Source organism: Gastrolobium bilobum, unplaced genomic scaffold, assembly GCF_033153095.1.
Source record: "Gastrolobium bilobum isolate Gb01-03AN ecotype WA unplaced genomic scaffold, APGP_CSIRO_Gbil_v1 utg36934, whole genome shotgun sequence".
Taxonomy (NCBI): Eukaryota; Viridiplantae; Streptophyta; class Magnoliopsida; order Fabales; family Fabaceae; genus Gastrolobium; species Gastrolobium bilobum.
In genome coordinates this window covers 82,587-100,411 of record NW_026896826.1, presented here as the reverse complement: position 1 = coordinate 100,411, position 17,825 = coordinate 82,587, and the positions used below count along the sequence as shown (strand labels likewise).

At 35.4% G+C, this 17,825-nt stretch overlaps 2 protein-coding genes and 1 non-coding gene across 3 annotated transcripts; all 3 read left to right on the top strand.

The window, feature by feature from the left end:
* Positions 1–704: 704 nt before the first annotated feature.
* On the top strand, positions 705–811 carry LOC133302206 (small nucleolar RNA R71). The gene has a single exon (XR_009750301.1). It is a non-coding gene; the product is annotated as a small nucleolar RNA R71 (small nucleolar RNA).
* Positions 812–8,166: 7,355 nt separating this feature from the next.
* On the top strand, positions 8,167–11,489 carry LOC133302204 (uncharacterized). Its single transcript, XM_061501949.1, has 10 exons — positions 8,167–8,180; positions 8,261–8,456; positions 8,535–8,559; positions 8,912–8,990; positions 9,117–9,162; positions 9,366–9,497; positions 9,638–9,706; positions 9,805–10,093; positions 10,638–10,765; positions 10,866–11,489. Exons 1-10 carry the CDS (start codon positions 8,167–8,169, stop codon positions 11,487–11,489), a joined length of 1,602 nt encoding a protein of 533 aa, XP_061357933.1.
* A 3,956-nt stretch (positions 11,490–15,445) lies between these two features.
* LOC133302203 (uncharacterized) lies at positions 15,446–16,204 on the top strand. The gene has a single exon (XM_061501948.1). The coding sequence runs from the start codon at positions 15,446–15,448 to the stop codon at positions 16,202–16,204; it is 759 nt and encodes a 252-aa protein (XP_061357932.1).
* Positions 16,205–17,825: the final 1,621 nt, after the last annotated feature.

Sequence of the window (17,825 nt, the reverse complement as noted above, 5' to 3'; positions counted from 1 at the left end):
CCTGATTTCTGAAAGAAGTTCTGGTCTCCTGCATGAATGCAGTTGTCTCTTCCCTGAACGAATTAGAACCCTGAATATAATCCTGAGTTGTCTTAGATAACTGAGCAAACACTTTCTCCCATGCAGCAGGATCACTTGACTGCTCCTTCATATGTGGTGGTGGAGGATGTAATGGTGGATTCAATTGATGGTTGGAACTATAGCTGAATCCTGGGTGTTGATTCTTATTTTTCCATGGTGGCATATAAACATTCTTTCCCTGATTGTTGTAATTCCTTTGATTATTCTGATCATACCACACTCCATTCACCTCTGCTTGTTCTGATGATCCCCCATAATCACACTCCTCTGTCACATGGCCCTTGCCACAGATAGCACATACACATTTGGTTTCCACAGAGGCTACCTTTTGTTAAGAGAGTTGCTTGATAAGGGTATCTAATTGTTGCTGCTGTTGTCTCTGTGTCTGCATCGGTTGATCATTCCTTGCCAACAGAGCATCATACCCATCCAACCTGATGACTCCTGTCCTTCTGTCAGACACTGGGGCATTATCAAATTCCTGATATGCCAATGACTCAAAGATATCCAAGGCTTCTTGAGGGGTCTTGGTAGTCAATGATCCACCAGCAGTGGCATGCACTAAGGTTCTAGTGTTAGTGGTCATTCCTTGCAGGAAGATTGCTGCTTGTTGCCATGCCTCAATTCCATGCTGTGGACATTTCCTCAACAAAGTCTTGAATCTCTCCCAAGCCTCATAAATGGATTCTGACTCTTTCTGCTTAAAGCTTGTAATCTCATCCTTCAACGTGGCCCTCTTGGATGCTGAGAAAAACCTTTGCAAGAACTTGGTTTGCAAATCATCCCAAGTTGTTATACTTCCTTGTGGCAATGATTGTAGCCATCTCCTTGCATCATCCGTCAGTGAATGAGTGAATAGTCTCAACAGAATTGCATCTCTTGTGAGACCATTTATCTTCACAGTATCACTCAACAATAGGAAGTTCTCTATGTGCAAGTAAGGGTCCTTTGCACTGGTTCCAGCAAACTGATCCTTCTGCACCAAATGTATCAAAGCAGGCTTCAATTCAAAGTTGTTGGGCTCCACTGTTGGGCGCACAACACTCCCAATTGGAGGAATCACTGTAGGAGTCATGTACTCTCCCAGTGTCCTCTGTGGTGGTGGTGGTCTGTGATTTTCTGCCATTATATCTTCCTGATTAACCGTACTTGATTCACCAATTTCTTGCAACTGTCTCCTTTGTCTGGCTGCCCTTTTGTGCTTCCTCAATGTCCTTTCTAATTCTGGATCATACAACAACAAATTCGGATCAAGTGTACCTCGCATATACCAGAATCAAAATTGACCAGAAACTTAACATAAACTAAAATACTGAAAATAAAAGGATTCAATCTCAGAATTCTATAGTATCAGTTAGTGTTGAAAAACAAATTCCCCGGCAACGGCGCCAAAAACTTGGTGGACGTTTAGCAAGTGCGTACAAGTAATAAAATGATGAGTAAAGATCGTTCCCACGAGGAATTGTGTTCAAACACCAATATACCATAGAAAACTAATTTGAATCAGATAAAAGTTTGTAAAAATCATGAATAATTTGTTACCAGAAAATTGATTGTAAGTAATTTGACACAAAATAAATATGGATTAGGAATCAATAAAACAACAAGTAGTCAGAAAACAACTTTCCTCCACAATAACTCATGTAAAAACTGATCATATGATGAATTCCTTTCCTTGTGATGTTAATCAACCTCTTACTTATCATCAAGATGTAATCCCTTACTACCCTGATAGATACATTAATCAGAAACCCCAATCCCTTGGTGATCTATTTCTTAATACATGCATGAAATACTAAAGTTTTAAGATTACATCAGAACTCTAGCATCAATCCCTTGAGTACTAGAATTCTGATGTTGAGATTATCAAATACAGAAGTCATATAAACATCCCTGTTCTATATTACTTCCTTGATAGAAATAATTAAATCAGAAAATCTCAAATCAACACATGAAAAATACTTAATCATATTTATCAAATCAACATGGTATTATCATGGAGTTCTATTGCATTCAGACTACAAAGACTCTACTCAGACATGACTAAGGAATAAATAAGAGAAGAAGAAACAAACTTCATTTCCATGTTGAAAGTCTTCAATCTCCAAACTATTACAAGGAAATCCTAATACAAAAACTAAAACCTAAGATAATTTAGAGAGAAGTCAGACTAAGTTTAAGAGAGAGAGAGAGTTCAGATCCCTCAGATCCAGATATATCTTCTAAGTGTCAAGGCTTTGCCTTATATAGTGTTACAATTAAAAACAGAAAACTGATGTGGGCGCTAAAACGTCCATAAATGACCGTTTTAGCGCCCATGCTTTACGTATGCTCAACTGCTTTTAACTTACTCCAACGCTAAAACTCTTGATTTGGACGTTTTAGCGGTGAAGACTAGAATCTTTTTTCCACTTTAGGGCGCTAAAACGCTTATTGCAGGCCGTTTTAACGCCCAAGACCAGCAATTTTCCATCTTCTTAGTGCAGCAGCGCGCTAAAACGCTCTGTGTGGGCGTTTTAGCGCTCATCACCAGCAAGTTTTGGCCTCTTCCTATAGCAGGGCGCTAAAACGTTCAGTGTGAACGTTTTAGCGCTCAACACTTAGGCCATTTTTCTCCTCTTGAGCTCCAGAATCTTCTTCCTTCTCCAGTTGTCTTTCAAGCTTGCTTTTCCTACAAGAATCATACAAATTTCCAATAAAGCTCTTGAACTTGTAATTGAGGACATCTTAGGACATTAACCTTGTTTTTCATCATTTAATCACACAATTTGATCCTAATTCCTGCTAAAAACCATGATGAACTAAGGGTTCATTACGTGCCATAGTTTTTTTTTTTTTGCTTTAAAAAGTGTGGGCTCCACAAAATGTTGTGTGTGTAGGAAAGTTTTTCTGGTCATGTTAAAGGACAAACTAAAACCGCATAAATTATTATAAATTAATTTTAAATTTATTTATACAATTCTAACAATTATAATTTTAGACAAAATATTTTAAATTAATTTTTTTTATCCTCTATATTATATGTACATCATTCAAAAATCATGATTCATTTAACTACTTACTTTTGTATCATTCAAAAATCATGTTTCATTCATTCAAAAAGGCGTGATAATGAAATATATAATACAAGTAAAATTGCAAATAAAGAACACTAAAATCAATTTATATGTCTATTAGTTAGTCATTCATTCCACATTTGTGTTGCTAAATTTTCCCTCCAAGTAAACCACTGATCACTAGCTTCAATTGTATTAATATAATCGTCATCACTGCGTGCTACTTCTTCGTTGAGTATTTGTGTTTCCAATTCTGCATCTAATTGTGCATCCATTGGGTCAATAGGCATTTATTTTCTGATAAAATTGTGAAGAAGGCAACAAGCAATTATTATGCGATCTTGGATTTTGATGGGATAAAAAGACCGACTTCTAAGTATAGCTTTCAACGCATTTTTAACAGCCCAAATGTCCTCTCTATCACATTTCTTGCCATGGAATGTCTCATATTGAAGAGTTCTTCCTTATATGTTGGTGTATACCCATGTCTCCATTCACTGCGATGGTATCGATAGCCTCTATATAGAGTAAGAAATCCCTTATAATTTGTATATCCAGCATCCACAAGATAATAGTATCTATAAAAAAAATAGTTATCTCAACCCAAGCAAAAAAATACGCAACTTCAAAACTAATTAACCATTCAACAATAATTTATATCTATATATAGTTTCAATAATTTATATAAAACATTGTCACCTTTTAATACACGTAATTGATCAAAATATGCAAAAACATGTTCATATAAAATTTACATAAAATAGAAGGGGAAGATGGTTATAGATACAGGCCTAACAGTGAACCTGTTTCTTATTGAAAAGGAATTAACATAGATAAAATTTTCATTAGCAACTTTGATCAAACAATTGATATGCGAATGTACGAAACCACTTCTGAGACTCCATTTGGTAAACCCATCAGTTGACATTATGATGGTACAGGTAAAATAAGTTTAGATTGAAGGAACAAGGAACTATGTGATTGAATTGATGTAGATAAAGAAGGGGAAGCATACCTGAGGTTAATGCCTTCGAACTCTGATACCTCGCTCAACGGAAGATATGTAATCCCCTAGGGCCAAACAAAACTACCACTTTGTGAATGATATATTTTCGATTTACGACCATTAATTATTAGAACTCAAATAACATCATCTTCATTCTACTTAGTGATTTGTGTAATCTTCTAATTCTAAACATACCCACATCCCATAAATAAAGTTTTAAAAAATGCACAACCGCATACCTTGATGGTTCACCTCGCAGTGGCTGAGAGATTTATGTTAAAGGGTTGGGAAGAGAAGTTGTGTGGTTGAGCTTTGAACTCATGATGATGTTTCTCATTTTAGGTTGAGCATAGAAGACGATGGTAGAGGAGAAGGGTTTGTCACATTTCAAGGATGTATTGGGAAAAATAAAAATAAAAATTTCCTTATCCTATCCTAACACTTTCTAACCCAAGCCCCCGTGGATAATTAATTAGGCTTTGGGCAGGATAAGAAAAATCAACCAGATAACTATATCCTATCCACTTGGCATACCAAACAGGATAGGATAACTTATCCTATCTTATTCTCCTTATCAGGTGCACCAAATGAGCCCTTAGGGTGTTTATCGACCTGATAAAAGGTCCACATCTTAGAAAATCCAAGAAGGGCTAATGGTTAAAAAGAAAATTAAGAAAAAATTTGTAATTATATTAATCTTAGTGTGAAAATAATGGATCAAGAACTGGATTCCCAATAATCCAACAAGTTCATTCATGTCAAGTAACCTATATATAAATAAAGGGTTAAGTCAACTAGGTACACACATTCTGAATCCCCTCTCTATTTGCTACCATTGTATATACACATCATCCCTTGGCTACATTGTTATTTCTTGTGCACAGCAATATGCCATTCTCAAAGATATCTCCCTAATAGATACTTAAAGAGTTCATAGATTCAAGATCAATCCATTAGTCTCTCTATCCGTAGGATAAAACAAAGGTATTGAGTTATTATAAACTATTTCAGCTTAACTCGTTAAATGCTTGATCGAGCTCACTTTTTATCAAATAAGAATGTCATGTGATATTTTTGTCATTAAATTGATTCTTCAAAGGTGATCAACAGTTGCCAAATTCATCTTTTTATTGTTAATTGATTTCCTAAAAATTAAACCAAATCAATGAGATACCATCTAAAACTAATTTGGATAAAATATAGTAGGCCCACCAAGGGTTAAAACCCAAAGATCAAGGCCCAAACACACAGGGCCCACACACTGTGCAATACCTCTATCGCTCATAAAGAGTTAGAGGGCGCGATGAAGCCACCTAAAACATAACTTCAGATCTAAGGAGTAGGTCAATAAACACTGCAGGAGACCACCACGCCAAACGCCAATACACTAAAGACAGCTCCAGCTTGCCACCCCTCTATAAGGGTAGCGTGACATATAAAGGTATAGCCAGAAAGGCACCAGCTAAGAACAGATAAACCTGCAGCCCATAAACGGCCAATCAGAGGACATACCGCCTACCAAAGGCGGTATCAGACTTGTTATATAAACAAAGGGTACACACCCAGGTATATCTATCTAATTCAGTAAGAATACAACATAACTTTGATACTGACTTGAGCATCAAAGTGTCTTTGCAGGTACCCCCAGTCAGAATCATCACGCCAAGGGAGAATATCATTGATCCATCTCATTTCTATCATCTCAAGCCCAAGAAACATATATCCCAACCGAAAGCCTTCACTCTTCAACCGTGTGTGGTTTGGCTCAATACATATTGGTCCGCCCATATAGTATTGGTCTGATAAAAAACAAACCATTAAAAATTTCATTAATTACAATTATAAAAAAAAGGCAATCATCATAATCTCACTTAGAAGCCATTGCTTACTATTGAATAAGATATAATTTGATGTGAATTAAACCATAAGAATATTGATTATTACACCCTATTCGAAAATTACATTCGTAAAATATGATCTTGAAAATAAGATTTATATAGAATAACCAAATGATTTGTTATTAAAGGCAAGAAAAAATAAAGTGTCCAAAACAATGACATGAGAAATTTTATAGTATATATTATGATATCTGATGGTTACACGACCACTAACCAAGATAAATGCATATATAGAAAAATTAATAATAGTAACAGCGTGTTTATTTGTTTATATGTTTATGATTTGTTGATCCTTGTACATCTTTATACCTTTTGAATGACATTAAGAGTTTTCTTGATCTTAGTATTAAATTACTTATTAAGGATGATACTTTTATTTTATCTCAATCATTTTATATTAGAAACATAATAAAATGGTTTGGCTATTTTGATTGCAAACTTGTTTCTATACCTTTAATATTCTTGTATAATTGGCAATTTAATGTAGTTTATGAACTATACTAAATGTGACATTGCATGTCTTGTTAACAAATTGAGTAGGTATACTCATAATCTTAGCCTATTGATATATGTTTTAATCCTTTGAATTGAATTATGAGATATTTGAAAGGCATTATGCATAATGATGCTTAAAGAAGGTAGGTTCGATGTTGAATGCTTGACGAATTTGTTGCATAGAATTTATGTTTTATTCATTGTTATTGTTAGTCTAGCATTATTCGAGCAAAGAACAAAATTTGATGAAGGAATTGGTAAAACTTCTCCCTTCCATTGTCTTGCTTGGACCATTAATTATTTCGTGAAGGAATTGTTACTTTTGAATTTGGATGTTCACTAAGTTCATTCCTTGAGTGAAGATAATGTTTGTGTTGATTTTTTTTTTTTCCAAACATGAACCTTTGATGATTTCAATGTTGATCATTTATGCATTTGGTACTCTTTTCCAAACAAAATACGCAGCTTGCTTCTAGCCAATCCTACGGGTGCCTCATTTGTCATGTGTTAGTATTTTCTTCTTTCTTTTGTAAAAAAAAAAAAAAATCAATTAAAGAAAAAAAATTTAGAAATGTGTAATGAAGTTTAATACAATAGTACTACACGAGACAAGAGAAACCGAAGCCAACTAACAGGACAAACAATTCTTGAGTACTATACCCATGAGTACCTCTTATGTACCTGACACTTCAAAATGAAACTTTAAAATTAAAAAAAAATAAAATAAAAATTTGACACTTACGATAATGGAAAAAAAAAAACTACAAGGACTCTAAAAAAAGTATAGAAACCAAAATAGAAATAAATAAAAAATTATAGAACCAATAATTTATTTTATGCATTTTACTTATGGGTTCGTCGTTTTCCTTTTCGCTGTTGATGAGAAAAGTTGTAGCAAATTATTAACACTAGGGTACGGGGCCGTATCCTGACCTAAAAAAAATACATCAGGATCCGAACCCGTATCCTAATGAAAATAAGTGTTGCTGCACCTTTTCCCGTATGCACGAGAGCTATTAAAGCCTTTATTTATTGGGTTTAAAGTCCACTAGAATCTTGACTTGAATATTGAGTTAAGAAACAGGCAAGAGTAAAAAGGAAAAAAATAAGAAATGATGCGACTATAAGGTGAGAAGGTGGATAATCTTGTGTACAACAAGAATGGAGTGTGTAGCAATTTGGAACAAATTTTCGACACATTTGCGACGATAGTGTATTTTTACTATGATAAGTAGGTGGATTTTGTGCAAATTTCTAAGACCTCAGCATTCGCCTCCATATTCAGTGCGACGGGTGCATCTTAAATTTTTTCAGCAATTTGATCGAAGGTGTTGGTACTCTTATGGCCAATTGGTCTCATTCTTTCTTCTTTTGGTTTTGTTTATAACTTTACTATTTGGTTTGCTGACACGGAGGAACTTAACCATGTAAAGAATCCTTGATCTTGTAACCCACAAATATTATTGTCATATTATTATTAATTAATTCACTACCTGCTTTGGCATTTTCATATCTCCCAAATGCAGTAGTAAACAAGCTACATTTAAATCAGCATGTTCCTATTTTTTTATTAGTATTTTAAAAAGCCTTGATCACCACCTCTCTCATTGCCATCCAATATACAGTTACAATGACGAGGTTGAGGTGAGTTCAATCTTCAGAGTTCATTTTCATTTTTTTTTAGCAGCATTTTATAGGAACTGAATTTGTCTTTCATGTGACAGAAAATTGCAAAAAATGGAAGGGCAAAGGAGAAGTCCACGACTATCTGCATTGGAGAGTGGTGGAAGTGGTCATTCAAAGTCTTGCATAAAGTCTCACTTGGATAATGATCAGGGACCTGCATCGCGAACTAGGGGCATAAAGAAGAGAAAACTCAAGCCACTTCAACAAGTCACTGCAACAACTTCACCAAACGAGGTGTTCTTTAGATTGATTATTCATGCCTTCTTTGTCTTAGGCTATACCTTGTTACAAACCATTTGAATAAATTTGCAGGGTGTGAAACATTCTCTCCATGAAGGTAATCAAAAGAAAAGTGGTGAGTGAGGTTTTTGACTCCACATTTGTGTCCCTCTCAATAACTAATAACACATAATGTCAACATCTCCTTAATTTGTACCATAAAACGGAGGGTTCGTTTTTTGTCATGTCACATGACAAGAGCATTTTCCTGCACACACAAATTAAGTGTGAGTCCCATGCTTAAAAAAAAAAGTCAGAATACGAAACCGGATCCTTGTTGCAGGAATGAACAGTGTCATTCCTGCAACATGATTCTTATATTTCCCTAAAACTAACGTGGCTTTGTACTTTATTAAAATTGTGAATTGTTATGACGCTCCTAATGTATTTAATTTACCGTGTGTTATCAGATCAACCATCAAAACTGTCATCGTCAACTATTTTGCCGGAGAAAAGATTACTTGAACTTGTCCTTGACACTTTACAAAGGTTTTGATTAGTTTTATCATTGTTCTGTTACAATTTAAAACCTTATTTGTCTCCTATGGCTCACATTTAATATTTTTAACTCACTCATTTTTTGGCTTATATATATTGATCTTTTATAATATACAGGAGAGACACCTATGAAATATTTGCCGAACCAGTTGATCCAAATGAGGTGTGTGGTCATAATTAGTCATATATCTTATATATGAATATTGCATTCCCTTTTTTTTTTTTTTTTTTTGGAGTTACCCAACCCTAATTACCTCTTTGAGGCGAGTTGGCTCCCTCCGGTATCCCCACAAGCTTCGACTCTTTGAGCCGGCTATGGGACTAGTCCCTTTCTAATTCACTTTCTTGATGGAATATTGTGCAAAGGTTCAGGATTATTATGCAATCACTAAAGAGCCTATGGATTTTGGCACCATGAGGGCTAAACTTCATGAAGGGATGTATAAGAATCTTGAACAATTTGAGGTTTACAACCTTCATTTTATTTTATATGCTCATGTGATTGTCTCTTTCACTAATCTAACACTGTTAGTAACAATTGACAAATATGTTTGCGTAAAAACTGCTATGTATGATGTCCCTTCTTGTTATTTTTTAATGTTTGTCATCTAATACATGGTATTTGGGCCATTATGCAGCATGATGTTTTTTTAATATTCAACAATGCGATGAATTTTAATTCTTCTGGGACCATATATTTCAGGCAGGTATGACATAATGCTAGTGAAATTTGTGGCACCAAGTTTTACTACAAAATCAATAGTTTCTCTTGATGAAATGATTTATCAAATATTTCATTTTGCAGGCTCGTGTAATAAATGAACTAGCTAAGAAAGTTTTTGATGTATTAAAAACTGATCCTGATAAGTTTGAGTTGGAGTTCTCAGAAACAAAGCGAAAAGTTGGTCGAAGAAATCAAGGAGATTTAATGAATTCAACAGACATGAAATCCAGTGAAATAACTATTGGTGTGACCTCAAAAACCGCATCATGTTCTTCCCGTGGTACATCAAACCGGAAAATCTTTAAGACAAATCATGGATGTTCTGATATTGCTAAACATGTTGATGCTAGAGATGTTGAGTTTCCTATAGGTATGAGGGAAACTCTAGTATGAAAAGTAGATTTTGTTTAAAGTATGAATACTGTACTAGCTTTGATATGTGTTTTCATTGCTTCCGAGTTTATTTTGCACCTTAGTTCTTATTTTACTCTCTAACTTTCTTGTGGTCAATTTCTACAAGCTAATCTGAACTTGACATTTCCTTTGACATTCTACAAAGTTATTCATCCAAAAATCTAAAGAACCTCATTTTGAATTTCCCCCCTTGAAGCTTAGCTGCAAAGCTTCTTTTGTGTCCTTGGTTCAACAACACTACACTCATCATGATTTGTGAAATTAATTTGGTCTTACTAAAAAAATGAAGGGCTTCTTTTGTCTCATGTCACATGAAGTAGCATATCTCATACTATAGACACAACAAGTGGCGGAACTCACCGATTGTTAAAAAAAAAAGAAAAAAAGAATAATACGATTTCGATGTCTCATAACATGAGAAAACTACTATATCTTGTTGCATGAGAAAATGATTTCCCAAGAATGAAAAACTATCTGGTTAACAAAATTTTATTTATTAGGTACTAAAGATGGTAGCAGGTGTAGATCTATGGAGGTTGATAGGCGTTGTACTTATAGACCATTGTCCCTTGATGGGGATGAGTCAATATTTTCAACAGTTTATGGTAAATTGAAACATCTTGACCCTGTGAGTCTTTTTTTGCTCCCATTGTCTTAAGCATCGATACAGTTTTACAAAGTGAATAAAATTCTGGTTTGGATTGATCATACATTGTTGTTTGTTATAGGTTAATCAGCAAGATCATGTTGGCTACAAAGATAGCTTGATGATGTTTGTTAAAGATTTAGGACCCACTGCTCAAAATATAGCCAAAAGGAAATTACTTGGATGTGAAATTCGTACAGCAGCATCTACTTCTGCTCCATGGAGACCAAACACTTTTAATACAGTTCCTACTCCTTCCCTCATATCTCAGTATCCCTTAGAGGGTAATACTCACATGTGGTGCGATAAAGTGTTCCCAAATCAGAGTTTTTGTTCTGAAGATTTGAATTGCTCCAAAGAATCTGGAAACAAGTCTAGGATGATGTTATTGGAGAATCAAGAACAACGGTCGGTGTCAATTACAGAGAACTCTCAAACTAATGTGTTGGAAAACAATTGCAAGTTTCATTCACGACCTTGGCAACTAGAAAGTAGTAGTGATGTTTCATGTCTAGTTCAAGATAAAAGCCAAATGCAAAAGTCAAGTTCAGAGTGTGTATTGAGTGATCGTAAAAATATAGAAACACATGAGATTAGTTGCTCATATAAAGCAATGGAAACTGTGCCACTGGCTTCCGGTTTTGTTTTCGATCTTCCTTATTTGAAGACACGACTTGATCAAATAAAATCCTCAAGAGCAATATAGGTTCTCACAACAGGACTCTAGTGGAAAGAAGAGGCCTTTTTCTGCTGAAGTGAGTTATCAGAGAGTTTTGACCCGTAACTCTCCAACTACACTTGGCAGTCACAATCATCAATAGTAGTCATTCAATCATCAGTGTACTGAAATTCAAGACCATGTTAGAGGCCTAAAAAGTCATAGCCTTGCATAGTGAGTTATTATATCAAAGGTCCGTCGCTTCTCATGTGCCTGCAGATGAGAAAAGTCACAGCAAATTTTTAACACTAAGATACACGTGCGGATCCTAGGATACACGTGCGGATTCTATCAAAAAATAAAAAACAGAAAAAAACCAGGATTCGGACGCGTATCCTGTATTGCTGCAAGTTTTCCCTTCTACAATCACATAAGAAGTACTTTCCCCTGTATCAAAAGCTAAAGTATGTATTGGTGGTTGGTTGGTGGTTGGAAGGGAATGTTAGGTGGGGTTTGTCTTTCAATAAATAGTAATCTCTTAATGCTCTTCATGACATGATTTTTTCTTTAGCTAATTTCATTGATATAGGCTAGTTATGGTGCTGGAGTTAACATTTTGATTTAAATATGGGAAAACATTTTTTTTTTTAAAGGATCTAAGTTATGTTCTTTCACCCCTATTATAAAAGATGGCAAAGTAGGACCCCTGCCCGTCCCACTTACAAATAAGATAGTTTGCCCACTTTTGATACTGAGCTGAAAAAGCTAGCCCATCCCGACTTTGCCTCGCCAGCCCATCTATTATTATATTTTTGAAGTTTTCTTATAACATGGGCTTCTGCATGTCTATTGCCCTTCAATCTTGCGTAGGTAAATAATTGACCCAATTAAAAATAGTTAAATATTCATAAAAGGCACTGAAAAAATCACATTATTCCAATATAAATATAAGTACAATGTTTTTTCATGTTACATGAGATATCATTGTCTTATGTAGAGACGTAATTAGGTGGGTCCCACAACTAAAAAAAGAAAGAAAGAAATGTTACCTCAGATTTCAATGGTTGTGTAACATGAGATAAGATCTCTCATGTGACATAAAAAAAGCATTTCCCTAAATATAAATAAGGTTTTATTTCTCTTATCTAGTACAAGAGAAATTATCTTATATTATTAGATAAATAAAGTGAGATTCATCAATTTAAAAAAGAAAAAGAAAAAAAGAGCATATTTATATGAGTGTCAAATGAGAGATAAGAGATGAATCTTATACAATGTAAGAATATAATTTCCCATTATAAATAAACTTCTTTTATATTGTATATTGGGACGGTGACAAACACATGTAGAGTGATTACAGGAAAAGCACAATTACAAAAGTGTGCAACATTCTTCCTCTAAGGCTTTGTTTGAGAGTTGGTTTTAGGAGGAAAAGAAAAGGAAAGGGAGAATTTTAGTAAGCTCTTCCCTTATTTGTGAGTTTAAAAAAATGAGAGGAAGAAATTAAATTTTTTTACTAAACCCTCCAAATTCCTCCTCCTTCTTAAAATTAAAGTTCCCTTGGCATTAAAAATTTTAAAATGTGACAAATATTAAAAATTACTTATCTACCCTTAGCATTAAAATGTGAAAACTACATAAATGTGAATCATTTTTAAATGTGATATTATTATAAAAGTCTCAAATACCGACAGAATTTATCGAAGAAAAATATTTCATCAAAAATAGTGATGAAATTTTTGACAAAAATCATATACGTCAAAAAATTTCTGTCAAAACTAAAGATTAAATTAGAGACGGAACCAGATTTTGCCATAATCACTGACATAAATTTTTTACGGGAAAAAAAATTCAGTAAAAATTATTGATAGAATCAAATTCCGTCGAAACTTTCAACGAAAATATTTTCGTCCAAAATTTTGACGAAACACATTTCTATCGTAAAGTTTCGACGTAAAACAATTACGTCAAATTTTTTTAAGGGGGATCAAAGGTGAAGTAAACCTAACTGCATTTTTATTCTTGATTTTAAAACTCAATTTTTATTTCAAATTATCTTTTTAATTAATTTTTGTTATTGTCATCTTTATTTGATTTTTAATTAAATATTGATTACCTGCGAAATTACTTTTGAATTGTCTAACTTAGATAAAAACGGTGAAACTATTGCTTGAATTTAGTCCTCGTGGGAACGATACTTTTACTTAATCACTTTATTACTTGTACGACCGGTATACTTGCCGTGTTCGCAACAAGTTTTTGGCGTCGTTGCTGGGGACTAAAAATCAACAATAGTAGTATATGTGGAGTTTAAGATTAGACCTTTATTTTTTTACCCTTATTGATTTTTTTATTTTTATTTTTTAAATCTGATTTATGCGAGATATAGTTGATCCAAACGACTTGCTCTACGAACCGAAAATTGAAAAGATAGTAAGGGAGAACAGAAGGCTCACTAAGGAGCGAAAAGAAAAAGAAAAAGTGAACCGATCACTCTTCCAAGGAGAAACATCAACTATGGCTGAAGAAATACCACAAGAGGATACCATGGAGCAATTCTTCAACCCATCATTTGCACTTGTCTCTTCTGCAATCATAATTCCACCAATCCAAGCCAACAACTTTGAAGTTCGTCCGGCCTTTTTGCAGCTATTCTAGAATAATCAATTTTCAGGGGAGGACAACTATGATCCCAATCTTCATGTGTCAGGATTTTTGGAACTATGTCGACTTCACAAGCATAATGGAGTTAGCACTGATGCTATTCGTCTGATTCTGTTTCCTTTTACAATTAAAGGAAGAGCAAAAGAATGGCTAAGGAATGAACCGGAAGGAAGCATCACTTCATGGGACGACTTGGTGGTTAAATTTAGAAAGAAGTTCTTTACTCTTTCCAAATTCATGCAGAAGAAGCGAGAGATTGATCATTTCTCTCAACATGATGGTGAATTATTTGGCGCAGCTTAGAGGAGATTCAAAGGCTTATTGGCCGCTTGCCCACAATATGCTCATCAAGCAAGAGATAAAATGAGGCTCTTCTACCATGGTATATGCCCTGCTGATAGAAAATTCCTGAATGCGGCTGCTAATGGATCATTAGTTAACAAAGCTCCAGCTGCATCTCTACAACTCATTGAAGAATCAGCTGCGGAAGAGAATGAGGATATACCCAGCTCCAAAAGAGGCATTCTGCAAGTGGATAGACTTGACATCTTGATGACTGGTCAACAGAGTTTGCAGAAGCAGATGGAATCTCTCACAAAGATAATTGCTAAGAATCAGATCTCTGCCATCAATGCTGAGGAACCAGTAGTATGTGACATATGTTCTGAAGGACATTTGACTGCGAATTTCCCGTTAGCTCAACCTTCAGAAGTCAACTATATGGGAAACCCACAAAGGAACAACTACCAAAGTAGCAACAACACAGGTTGGAGGAATAACTCAGGCCTCTCTTACAATCCACAACCACAACAGCCACAACATCCTATTCCATCTAGCTCATATTTAGCTTTGGAGAAATTGATTGAAACCATGGCTTCATCCACCAATGATTTCATTCAAGAGATAAGTCGAACTTCAAGACTCAAGAGGCATCGATCAAGAATCAAGAGGCTTCGATCCGAAATCTTGAAACTCAAATTGGACAGTTGGTCAAGCAATTGAATGAAAGAACTCCGGGGACAATGCCTAGTGATATTGTGGTTAATCCAAAAGAGTACTGTAATGCAATCACCACTCAGAGTGGGAAGGTGATTGAACCTCAAAATAAGCCAGCCAAGGTAGACAAAGAAGTGCCAAAAGAGGAGGAGACAAAAGAGGAGAGTATTAAGAAAGAAGATGCTCCTAATTATGATGTAACCTACTTTGGAGGAGCAATCAATCGTAATAAGAAAACTACAAAGGAACCTCCATCAGGATTCAGTTAACCAGATCCTTATGCAAAAGCTCCATACCCTCTTCGACAAAAGCAAGATAAAGAGAAACAGCAATACTCGAAGTTTATGGAGATGTTCAAGAAGTTGCAAATCAATATTCCTTTTTCTAAAGCCTTGGAGAACATGCCTCTTTATGCAAAATTCATGAAGGGTCTCTTGTCAAACAGGCATAAGCTCAGAGAGATGGAAACAGTAGCTTTAACTGAAGAGAGTAGAGCGGTGATCAAAAATGGGTTATCATCTAAAGTCAAAGACCCAGGGAGATTCAGTATCCCTTGTACGATCAGGAATGTTAAAGTAGGAAGAGCTCTATGTGGTTTGGGAGCCAGTGTCAACTTGATGCCTCTTTCTTTTGCACGATCTTTGGGGATAACGGAGATGAAATCTACCTTGATGTCTCTTCAATTTGCTGATAGATCCATCAAAAGGCCGGAAGGAGTGCTAGAAGATGTCCTTGTAAAGGTAAATGATTATATATTTCCAGCTGATTTTGTTATGCTTAATATGAAGGAAGATGACAATATGCCTCTCATCTTGGGGAGACCATTCTTAGCAACTGCTAAGATACTGATTGATGTGGAAAAAAGACAGATGATCTTTAGAGTTAATGATGGTGAATTCAATATGCATATTTTTGAGGCCATGAAGCAACCTGAAGATAAAGAAGACGGCTTTCAGATCGATGTAATAGAAGAAGCAGTCTCAGAGAAGATCATCGAAGAAGCAAATCCTTTCACTATTGAAGATCATTTTGCAGACATTTTGCACTCTTCAGAGCTACTGAATGATGATCAACTAACTAAGATAGTTAAAGCCATCGATTAAACTGAAGTTTCAAATGCACGGAAAGAATAGCTAGTTGAATTGACCAAGAAACTTGAAGGTCAAGTTTATTGCATTGTTGATAAGAGGGTTGAGGAAAGAAACAAGAAGAAAATCCATCAGAAGTATGAGGAACGCAAGCCAAAAGTTAAGATGGGAAAACCCAGGAGCAAGGGAAAGCATGTGAAAACTAAATTTAGAGCTCCTGGGGCAATTTCTTCTCATTCATCTGCACAAGAGTATTATGGAAGGACACAATATTGGATCAAGAAGACTGATTCATCAATGATAGCGTGTTTCCAACCACCATAATCAGGAGCGGTACGTCACGCTCGTGACGTAAAACAAGCGCTAATTGGGAGGCAACCCAATAAGTTTTTCAATTTTTTTCTTAAAAAAAAATTATTATTTTATTTTGTTAGGTTACTTTTATTTTAGTGTTATTTTTTTAATTTTAATTTTAATTTTAGTTTTATTTTATTTTATTGATTAAGATATGGTGTATTTTAATGCGGTTGTAAAAATTTCAGGTGAGTGAAAAATTTGTGAGAAATGTAGAGGAATCCGCGTCCAATACGCCGATTTGGCCTATCATACGCCACTTGGGAGCAGTTTGTGAGTTCGAAAAATTCTCGCTGGCGCCTCGTATGCCAATTTGGAGTATGATACGCCAAACTCTATTAGTTCGAAAAATTCTCATTGAGGGCTCGCACGCCAACTTGGCGTATCAAACGCCAATTCCAAGTGGTCTTTGCCTCAATTTTCATGTGGCGTATCGTGTGGGGTTTTCACGCCAAATTTTTTTTTTTGGTATCCTGGTTGGGGTTAAAACCCCAAAACAGGCTAAGAGGAACAAATGCAACGAGTTCTACCAAAACCACCTAAATTAGCTAAATACAAAAGACTTATACCAGGGGGAGGGGCCACAAAGGAGCAAAAATCTGCTTGATTCGGATTAACCAAAGGAAGGTTTGAGAGTCAATCTGCACAACAGTTTCCTTCTCTATACGTGTGTTGTATCTCAACTATCCAGTCTTTGTCTATCCATGCCTATATGCGAGCAACAAGATGAGACTCACAGACTGGCCCACCCTTGTGTTGAGTCACATGACTGTTATTCTAGAGTCGCTTTCAATAATTACTCTTCTCCAACCACCCTCCCAAGCCATTTGAATTTCCTTCAATATTCCCCATAATTCTGCTATTATGGCACTGCAATGGCCTACTCTATAGCAGAAATCGTTGAGCCATTTTCCCACACAGTCCCTTATCACACCCCCACAAGCAGCCAATCCTGGATTACCTTTGGCAGCACCATCAATGTTCACTTTTACCCACCCCTCATCCGGAAATTTCCAAGTAACCGTAATGTCCTTTAAATTCGCAACAGCATCACCATATTTAAGCCTTGCAGCTGTATCCCAGATTTCTTTGGATTGGCTTAAAAACAAATTATAGTCATATGCATTATAAGGGCTTATACTCTTATGCATTAATTCATTGCACCACTTCCAAGCTACCCAAACAGTGACAACAAACGTAGTATGCCAAGGTACACCCCTCTCATCCACAATATTTAGCTGAAGATTAGATAAGACCCAATCATCCTCTGTCAATGTGAAGA

Excerpts from the sequence above, each read along its gene's own strand:
- LOC133302204 (XM_061501949.1), top strand. Across the intron at positions 8,457-8,534 it reads CAACAACTTCACCAAACGAG|GGTGTGAAACATTCTCTCCA; the intron begins GTGTTCTTTAGA and ends ATAAATTTGCAG. Across the intron at positions 9,163-9,365 it reads AACCAGTTGATCCAAATGAG|GTTCAGGATTATTATGCAAT; the intron begins GTGTGTGGTCAT and ends TATTGTGCAAAG.
- LOC133302203 (XM_061501948.1), top strand. The coding sequence starts at position 15,446 with ATGGAGATGTTCAAGAAGTTGCAAATCAATATTCCTTTTTCTAAAGCC.